General features: G+C 41.9%; 1 protein-coding gene across 1 annotated transcript in view; it reads right to left on the reverse strand.

Moving 5' to 3' along the window:
* PLPP3 (phospholipid phosphatase 3) overlaps positions 1–10,107 on the reverse strand; it is a 77,545-nt gene extending 67,438 nt beyond the window's left edge. The window contains exon 1 of the mRNA XM_081196896.1: positions 9,411–10,107. Within this exon, the coding sequence (XP_081053022.1) occupies positions 9,411–9,549 (139 nt within the window). The 5' untranslated portion in view covers positions 9,550–10,107. The remainder of the gene's footprint in view (positions 1–9,410) is intronic.
* Positions 10,108–10,529: the final 422 nt, after the last annotated feature.

Consider the following 10,529-nt stretch of genomic DNA (forward strand, 5'->3'; position numbering starts at 1 on the left):
GGGAGATATCTGGCTGTGGAGATACAAGTACAAGGAGAAAAACTTTTAGTTGTTGGAATTTATGCACCAAATGAAGGCAAATCTGACTTCTTTAAGGGACTTCATGAAACTTTGACGGACTATCTGGATTATAATATGATAATCATGGGAGACATGAATGGCGTGGTCTCCACTAATATGGACAAGGCACAAAGACTAACAGTCACTAAAGAAGGGAGACTCCCTAAGACTTTTTTCGAAATGACAGAAAACATGGACTTGATAGACATTTGGAGAACAAGGAACCCTCTGGAGAGAGAGGGAACCTTCTTCTCCCAAGCAATGATGACCTGGACCAGAATTGACCAAATCTGGGTTACTAGTGGATTGGCTCCAAAGATTAAGAAAGTGGAAATCTGCCCAAAAACTTGCTCCGACCATAACGCCGTGAAGATGGAGATGAAACTCACAATAACCGGTCAATTTAGATGGAGAATGAATGACACCCTCTTTCGAGATAAGGAGATTCTCACGAAGGCCCAAAAGACCTTAAAAGACTATTTTGAAATAAATTTGAGGACTGACGTGGAGAAAAGAGTGATCTGGGACGCAAGTAAAGCTGTTATGAGAGGATTTTTGATTCAACAAAATTCAATAAAGAGGAAAAAACAAAATGAGAAAAAAGAGAAGATCTTGGAAATGATAAAGGAAGGAGAGAGGAAACTAAGAACAAAACCAAAGTCTCAGGACATTTTAAGAGAGATTAAGTTATATCAAACTCAATATATGGAATTGATGAACCAAGAGATTGAATGGAAGATAAAGCAAATGAAACAAAAGACTTTTGAATCAGCAAATAAATGCGGTAAACTTTTGGCATGGCAATTGAAGAAAAGGCAGAAACTAAATACAGTTACAAGCCTAGAGGTCGATGGAAAGAGCATATCTAAACCTAATGAAATTAGAAATTGCTTTTTAAGTTACTTCAAAAAACTTTACACCCAAGGCCCGCAAAATGAAGAAGATATAGACAAATTCCTTGGAAGATATGGATTACAAAATATCTCTCAGCAAAGTAAGATGGACTTGAACCAGAGAATCTCAGAACAAGAGATAGAGGCTGCCATTCAGAATATGCAATTGGGCAAATCTCCGGGACCAGATGGACTGACTTCTAGATACTACAAATCGTTGAAGGAATGGTTGATTCAACCATTAAGAGAAGTTTGTAATGAGATCCTTGAAGGAAAAAGGGCACCTGAATCGTGGAAAGAGGCATATATCTCACTCATACCAAAGTCAGAGACTGAAAAGACCCAACTCAAGAACTACCGCCCGATATCACTCCTTAATGTGGATTACAAAATTTTTGCAGACATTTTGGCAAAAAGATTTAAAAGAGTTTTGATGGAGAAGATTCATAAAGACCAAGCAGGCTTTCTCCCTAAAAGACACCTAGCAGACAATGTAAGGAATGTAATAGACATTTTGGAAAAGCTGGAGGTGAATATAAACACTAAAGCAGTATTGATCTTTGTGGACGCGGAGAAAGCCTTTGATAATATCTCTTGGAGTTTTATGAGGAAGAATCTTCATGGGATGGGGGTAGGCCAGGGTTTTGAGAATGGTATGGCTGCAATATATTCCGAACAAAAAGCTAAGCTGATTGTAAATAATGTTGTGACTGAGGAACTTAAGATAGAAAAAGGAACTCGGCAGGGGTGCCCAATTTCCCCATTACTTTTCATTTCGGTTCTGGAGGTGTTGCTGAATATGATAAGAAATGACCAGCAGGTCAAAGGTGTGCAGGTCGGAGCTAAACATTACAAGTTAAGAGCGTATGCAGATGACCTAGTATTGACTTTGCAAGAGCCAAACACTAGTACGAAAAGGGTTTTAGAAATAATTCAACAATTTGGCCAGGTGGCTGGATTTAAGTTGAATAAGCAAAAAACTAAAGTCTTAGGGAAAAACCTAACAGATATGGAAAAGGAGAAATTTCAGGAGGAAACAGGTTTGACAGTGGTTAAGAAAGTCAAATACCTAGGGGTTTATTTAACACCTAAGAATGTTAATTTGTATAAGGACAATTATGAAAAATGTTGGTCAGAGATTAAAAAAGATCTAGAAATATGGTCAAATCTGAAATTGTCAATGTTAGGCCGAATTGCAGTAATTAAAATGAATGTATTGCCTAGAATGTTATTTTTGTTTCAGACCTTGCAGATTCTTGACAAGATGGAATGTTTTAAGAGGTGGCACAAAGACATTTCGAAATTTGTCTGGCAGGGCAAAAAGCCCCGAATTAAATTCAAAATACTGACTGACGCTAAAGAAAGAGGGGGTTTTGCCCTGCCGGACCTAAAATTGTACTATGAGGCAGCAGCGTTTTGCTGGCTGAAAGAATGGATGCTCCTCGAGAACACGGACATCTTGGATCTGGAAGGCTTCAATAATGCTTTTGGTTGGCATGCATATCTTTGGTATGACAAGGTTAACAGTACCTTTAAAAATCACATTGTTAGAAAAGCATTAATTAATGTTTGGATAAGATACAAAGATTTATTGGAAAATAAAACCCCTAGATGGGTGTCACCAGTGGAGGCTAAAGCAGTGAAGAAACTCAATATGGAGGTCGGATGGCCGAAGTATTGGGAAATTTTAGAACAGGATGGAGACAAGTTTAAACTACAAAGTCAGGAGAAATTGAAGCACAAAGTAGAAAATTGGTTTCAATATCGCCAAATAATGGAATTCTTTAAACAGGATAGGAAAATCGGTTTCCAAGTGGAGAAATCAAAACTAGAGACCGAATTGCTAGAACCCAATACTAAGAATTTATCTAGAATGTATAACTTGCTGTTGAAATGGAACACACAGGATGAAACAGTTAAATCTGCCATGATTAAGTGGGCGCAGGATGTTGGACACAACATTATGTCAGATGACTGGGAATGGTTATGGAACACCGGTATCAAATTTACGGCATGTAATGCCTTAAAGGAAAACATTATGAAAATGGTATACAGGTGGTACATGACCCCAGTCAAGCTGGCAAAAATCTACCATTTGCCCGATAATAAATGTTGGAAATGTAAAGAGACTGAAGGTACTTTTTATCACCTTTGGTGGACATGCCCGAAGATAAAGGCCTTCTGGGAAATGATCTATAATGAAATGAAAAAGGTACTTAAATGTACATTTTCTAAAAAACCAGAGGCCTTTCTCTTGGGCATTGTCGGCCAATTGGTGACAAAGAAAGATAGAAATTTCTTTATGTATGCCACAACAGCAGCAAGAATACTCATCGCAAAGTATTGGAAGACACAAGATTTACCTACTCTGGAAGAATGGCAGATGAAAGTGATGGACTATATGACACTGGCTGAGATGACAGGCAGAATCCGTGACCAACGCAAAGAGATGGTGGAAGAAGAATGGAAAAAATTTAAAAGCTACCTTAAGGACTACTATAAACTCAACGAATGTTAAAATGTTGTGGTTGCTAGAAGTAACAGGGTACAGGGATGTAAGGTTAGATAATAAAGGAGGACTATGACGACAGAGATTAGAAAGTAACAACTGGGAGTTGCTAGTTCAAATATGGACACTGGGATGCAGAGAGGGGGGGTATGGGGAAGTCCAAGAAAAGAGGTTTATGAAAATATCTTTGAAATTATTTTGTATGTTTGTTTTGTTTTTTGTTTGTTTGTTTTTCTTAAAAATGCTGTAAAACCAATAAAAATTTATTAAAAAAAAAAAAATAAAGTCTGAAGAACAGAATAATTTTGCCACACAGCAGGTATTTAAGAAGCTCATTCATTCCCATCACTGATAGTACACTATGTAATTGTAGTGCACTTGCTACACATATCTGGATGACTGAATGAGTTGAGTCTTATTCAAGTGTTCAAAAGGAATGGAGAGCTCAAACTAGGGAGAGGAATGGGAATGTGCACACTGGCCTAACCCCCAATGTCTCCAGGTGCGCTAGGGGCACCTAGTCCATCCATCTTCCTGTGCTGAGTGCAGAGGTCTGAAGGGAGCTTCTACATGCTTGGCTAAATGCTCTTAGAAATATTCCTGAAAGCAAAGTGGCATACATTCTGCACATCCTGGGATTGTCAATGTGTGAAAGAGTGCTGGCAGTCTCCCAATGCAAGAACAGCACGTGCATCTCTCGGAAGATATGCAGTTGCCTGTGTTAGGTGCTAATGGCATAGTTAAACGTAGGGCAGGTGGTAAATTCCCTTGTTCTTCTCATATGTGCACATGTATCACTAGCACTCTGAAGCTGTTGTTTGATATGTCCAGGCCTACAGCCACTGTTATAGCACAGTGAACAATTGAAGTGGGGGCAGGGACCACAAGGCACTGGCTACAGAGCTGTGAATATCTGCTAGCAGGTTCTCACACCTGGTTCCCCACACCATATTGATGGCAGCTGGGATAACTCATTTGGCACAGCAGTGTTTCCCAAACTTGGGTCTCTAGCTGTTTTTGGACTACAGTTCCCATCTTGCCTGACCACGGGTCTTGCTAGCTAGGGGTGATGTAGTCCAACAACAGCTGGAGACCCAAGTTTGGGAAACACCACGGTAGAGCAATAGATTCTTCATCTCAATGTTGTGGGTTCAAGCCCTATATATTGGGCAAAAGATTGCTGCATTGCAGGAGGTTGGAACAGAAGACCCTCGTGGTCCCTTCCGACTCTACAATGCTATGATCTGTGCACTCCTGGAAAGCTGACAATGCTATCCCTAGGCAGGGATAAATAGAGTTAAGTCATGCAATCTGATCCCTTGCATGCTCTCTTCACACCTCAAAAAAGGAGCTGGAAAAGATGCAGAAAGGGGTAACCAAAGGGGCTGAAGGCTACAACTTTTGGGGCTTTTATCTTGGAGAAAAGATGGGGCAGGGAGATAAAGGGGTACTTTTTCGCGTAGCACCTTAATTGAACTAAGGAATTCACTACCACAGCATGTAGCGATGGCCACCAATTTGGAAAGATCTAAAAGCAAATTAGACAATTTCATGCATGATAAGGCTTTTAATTCCAGTATAAGAGGCCATATGATACCAAATACAAGTTCCTCAAGGGTTTCCCACCGGCATCTGGTTGGCCACTGTGGGAACAGAATTCTGGAATAGATATGCCATTGGTCTGCTTTTGTAGGACTCCTCCTATGTTCTTAGGATAAAGGATCCTATGTTTCTACTAATCACTTTTATGCTGTACATATCAAATAGTTCATTTCCTCCAGACACTAGAGGATGAAACTTTTTCCGCAGGTCCATATTCATGTGGGATTATAAAGCAAAAAGCTATTATTCTCTCTCTCTGCCTAATATATTTGTGCCTGATAATAGAGAACAGATGAACGATAAACTGCAAAAATTAAACCAAACTGACAGTATGAAGAAAAATGTGCTGTAAGCAGAAACAATCAGTGTTAAAAGGCTGTGGTATCTGGATAATTAAAGTCACATGCTGTTGTGCTCTTCTTTTCTTTCTTGGAAATCCATTCATTTTGTAACATTAGTGTAACTGAAAGATTCTTCAGCATGTAAACCATTCATAGAAAAAGTTGTTTGCAGTCCTGTAGCTTTCTTCCAATACTGGACCCTGCTAGACGTTCATACAATGTTACAACAGGGGCAGAATGACAAGATATGGTGCATTGGCTTAACAACTGAGGCAAGTGCCTCATTGGAAGCACAGGAGAAGACACAATTTTCACAGTGTTAAAACTCACAGCCTGATCCTATTTGGGTTCAGTCATAAGTAAAGCTCCCAGAATTCATTACTTCCAAGCAAGTGTGCATAAAATGTCACTTTGTGAAATTTGTCATAAGCTTAATGTCTTTCCAGAGGGGTAGCTGCCTTCAAAAACCATAGTCTTGTGGTATCTTGTTTTTATCTTTTTCTTGTTTTCCAGAAGATCCCAACTCTTTTTAAGAAATTGATTATGGCATAAGCTTTCATGGCAATACATATGATTACTGAAGCACTAAATATATTCAAGAGTAGATACATGGAGAGCTCTAGTAGTCAAGAGATGTGTTATTGTTGTTAGCTCTCACCTGGTTAAATTGATCCTTGTGAGTTTTACCTACCTAGCATTTTCTCAGTGAACTTCAGACATCCAAGTAAGTATTATCTATAAATGCTTGTATCCCATAAACTAATTAGCCACTAAGGTGCCACTCCATAGTCATCTCATTGTAACATATCTGTACAAAGATGCACCATCTATGTCCATATTTCATACAGTAGAGTGGCCCAAGAGCCGTTATATCTTTCAGAGTTGTCCCTGGACTATAAGTGATGTAATCCAGCTATCAAACTCAGCTCACTGTTTCTTACGCACTTTTTCCTATAACTGTGATTCACCCCCTCTGCTGTTACCACAATACTGCTTCCTCATTTTTAATGCTTCAAAAATTAATAAGCATTGTTGTTTACAATGCATAGCTGGTACAGCACACAAAGGTTACTCTCCCAATAAATAATGCTAAGGATTGGAACTCAAGTCCTTGACTCAATGTACCATCATGAATTGCCTTGGTGAATTACACGCCATCCACTACACCACAGTGCCCCCTAGACTCTGTTTACAGATATATCCCTTTTCCTTTTTTCACTTTGCCCTATAAACAGGTCATTATGATGACAGAGGAGAAAATTTTTTTGTGTTAAAAAATGTTCATTGAGCACAACCCCTCTTCATATTGCATCTTTTAGAGTTAATGACAAAACACCAACTAACGTGAACTGAAATAGTATGACCGTGAACCCATCAAGAAGATTTCTACAGTCAAAAACTCTTAGAATTTCTTAAGTGATACAGAGTGGTTATTGATTGGTTCACCAAACACAATGGATTTCTACTCAAGAGAAATGAGCAGCAGACATAAAGATCTTTTAAAGATGCTGGTTCACTAAATGTTCATCAAACGATACATAAGAGAGCAGTGAGAGAAGATTCTCTTTTCCCAAAACAAAGCCTTACACCTACGTAGCATCTCAAGTGATGGGGAACACGCCAATATTCCACTTACACTGAAGTTCTTCTATAGCAGAGCTCTTCAGCTCTTGGGATTTAATTGCTCTTAACACGCACTGTTATTATAGACACATCAAATTGTGCAGATTGGACAGCAGTCAGCATTATTACAGATCCCAACCAAGCCAGGTGCTACTAGTGTAAACTACAGTGTCTCATTCCATTCTGTACCAGCTGGGATTCCCTTCCACAGTCTCTTAATGCCAATGGCTATGTTGCTTCTCATGTTGCATTTTTAAGGGTACCTAAACATTTGAAGCAGGAGGAAGACTTTGAAAACACGTAAAGTCACTCATTAGAAAACCTTTGTCTTGAATGTGAAATGGCCCTGATCTGGATTCAGTCAGGTGAACAGACATCCTTATTTTGTTCTTTCTCTAAACACCACAACCCCTCAAGCATAATAAATCACTGGAGCCAGGACACTCAGAGAACTTCAAAAGGGAGTAATCCTTTCAGTGTCTCCAAGCTTACTTAGAGTAAGAAGTTTGAGACATGCATTTTTACTTTTCCCAATGGCAATCTGTTTAAAGGGGCAATTCAGCACTGTATCTTCACTATCAAGAGAAAATGGGCACCATATGACAACAGCACTGTTTGTTTTGTAAAGTTCTTTGGAGCACTGACAGTCTGAAGAAAGGAACAATCTTTTCAGATAGAGAGCATCTTTCTGCCCTGTTCCTAAAGCAGACAGATATTTGTCAGGAACAGATAGGATATCCAGACATCCTTTAACACGCCCTTTGCACTACAATTCCCATCAGCACCAGCCAGCACAGCCTGTTAAAATGCTGTCCCAAACATCTGAAGGGCACCAGGTTGGTTGATCCACCTGAGTGTCTCAGCCCAAGCTTCTGCACACTTCCCACCTTTTTGGAATACTCTATGCCTCCGATCAAGAATGGTGGCATGAAAGCCACCATAAGCTAGCTAAGACACCATAGCTACATGCTAGGATTGTCACCTTTTAACATTTCCTCAGGCAGGGTTTCTGTGCCATTAACAGCTGAATGGTAGACAGAAATGTCAAAGGTGAAGCCTTTCCAGGCATGGAGAGCTAGCGCTGCTGGCTTTCCTGTTGGGTTAAAGAAACAAGAGCCCTAACAGAGAGGAAAAGTTTGTTCTTTCTTTGTTTCCTATACCCTTTCAGACAACTACAGGAACCCTCGTTTTAAGGAGTGCCCCCGTTTTAACCAAGACACACTTCCCTGGAACTCCACAAGGTAGAATTCAAAGCAGATCAAGTACTGCAGCACATGCTTTCCACTCTTAACACTGACAGGTCACAGGTGTGTGTTCCTCTGTGTGTGTGTGTACCAAACAGCACAGCCAAACTTCACCTCTCCTCTCTTTTCTGCAAGCTACATTTTTACCCCTTCCCTGGGAAAACTGGGGACCTTTCAGCCACAAACTGGTTTGAGAGCAAAATCAGCTTCAGCACAACTGCTGCTAACTGGGTCTTTTCTTGAGATCATTGCAGTTCCTTTCTCCTTTTTCTTTTGAAAGGCACACAAAACACTCCCTCGCTCCCTTTCCCACTACAGAAAATCCTTTGGAGGGCACCTTTGAAGCCTATTCTTTAACCAGGAGCAGCCAAGTGAAAAGCATGCCTTGTTTCCCTGGCTGCTCCTCAGGGGCCAGCTGGGATGGGAGATGCTTTGTTTACATATGAGGCTCAGCTCATTTGCTGGGACATCCATTTTATTTGGACGGGCACCAGGGCTGCTCTGGGTTTCCATACGTTTCTGTGGTTTCGCTGGGTGCTTTCCTAGAGTAAAATGAAGCCCTTAAAAAAACCCAAAGAAACTTCTTGGCATCAACAACGCCCGGCTGCCCTAGCTAGTGCATTTTGTACACACAGTACGGTATATATTGCTACTTAAGAGCTCTTTTGCAACACAGTGGAGCGCTTTGCTTTGTTTCTGCTTGCTTTTTCCTCCCACATTTTTATCCTTTGGCATCATAACCCATCATGAAAGCAGAAAAGGTCAGGGGAAAGGAGAAAAAAAAAGCTTGCAGGATGCAAGATGGGGAGAGGAGAGGAATCTATTCCGAAGAACTGTCTTCTTGCAAAGCAGAGAGCGGCTCCAGAAGATTTGTTATGTCCCAGTCACAAAGTTTTGTGGTGTTTTGGTTTCTTTAAAAAGCAAGAAAGGAGAGAGCAAAAGTGAGCAACCAAAAGAGTAAAGACGAAGAGTGGAAAGAAGAATAGGAGACTGGTTAGTTTTAGCAGAGAGACTGCTGGAAGGAGGGGGAAAAAATAGTTGTGCAACCCTCTGGAACGGCTTCTTATAAAATCCGAAAAAAGTGAATTAAGATGGGGGAGAGGGGGGGAGAGAGAGTCGCTCAAGTTTTAAATCTCACCCATGAAGAGGCAGAAGAGGTCGAGGCAAATGAGCAAAGCTTTCTTGCTGGGGCTTTTGCTGGGGTTGTTATTCAAGGCAGGGCTGCCGCCGTTCTTGCTCTCGGGAGCCATCGCCTTGTCGTACTTGTAGTTCTGCATGGCAAGCAGGGGAATAGCCTTTCCCAGCTGCGTCTCCTTCTCGCCGCTCGGGGGTCGCGCTGGGCCGGGAGCAGCAGGGGAATCCGGGCGCCGAGGCTGGGGCTGCTCGCTGCCTGCTCACGTCGGAAGAGCGAGCAGGAGGAAGGGGTTTTGCAGGCGGCTGCAGACTTTTGTCCTTGTGGCTGCCTCGGCCAGGGCCCTTCGGGGTCCGCGGGGAAGTTTTCCTCCTCCTCCTCTTCTCAGGCAGCAGAAAGCGCGCGAGTAGCAGCTCCCTCGTCGGCTGCGAAGACCATGCAAAAAGAGCACAACACGGAGGGAAGCGAAAGTTTTTTAAAAGTTGGGAAAGTTTGGCGCAGCGTGATCGGGAATCCAACCAATCCCGGCTGGCGGCAGGAGCGGAGCTTGCAACTCGGCCAGTCCCTTGCCAATGAATGGGGAGAGAGAGACAAGCAACTTGCACACCCGGCCGCGTCGAAAGTCAGGCTCCGGCTGAGCTTGTGTGATCCGACGGGGTTACTTCTGCACTTTTAATTCCTCTGATCCTTTTCCACTCCTCTCTCTTTCCCCTCTTTTTTTAAAGGTTGCTACGGGCTATCCAAGTACAACCCCCTTCCTGAAACTGACATATACATATGATAATTAACCCCCCCCCGAAAAGAAAATCCTCTATATGCCCCTAGCGCCCCTTGCGTTCAAAACAAGCCTGCTGAGCTCAGTGAGGACGCAAATCTTGCTAAGGTTGAGTTTCTCTCTGACGATGCCCTCTCTTCCTCTCTCTCCTCCCGCCCTCGCCCTCCCCACTCCCAGTCTTTGCTTGGAAGCAAAGCTGGAAAAGTTTGCTTTGAAAACTTCCGCTGCCTTTTGGTATATCCTGGACGGAGCGTGGGATTTAATTCTTAGTGGGCTCCTGCAGATAACACTCTTCGAAGCCTTAAGAGTGAAACAGAATTTGCGAGAATATCGGGTTTAGTAGGACTCAA

The sequence above is a fragment of the Podarcis bocagei genome (genome assembly GCF_964188305.1).
Source record: "Podarcis bocagei genome assembly, chromosome: 5".
Taxonomy (NCBI): domain Eukaryota; kingdom Metazoa; phylum Chordata; class Lepidosauria; order Squamata; family Lacertidae; genus Podarcis; species Podarcis bocagei.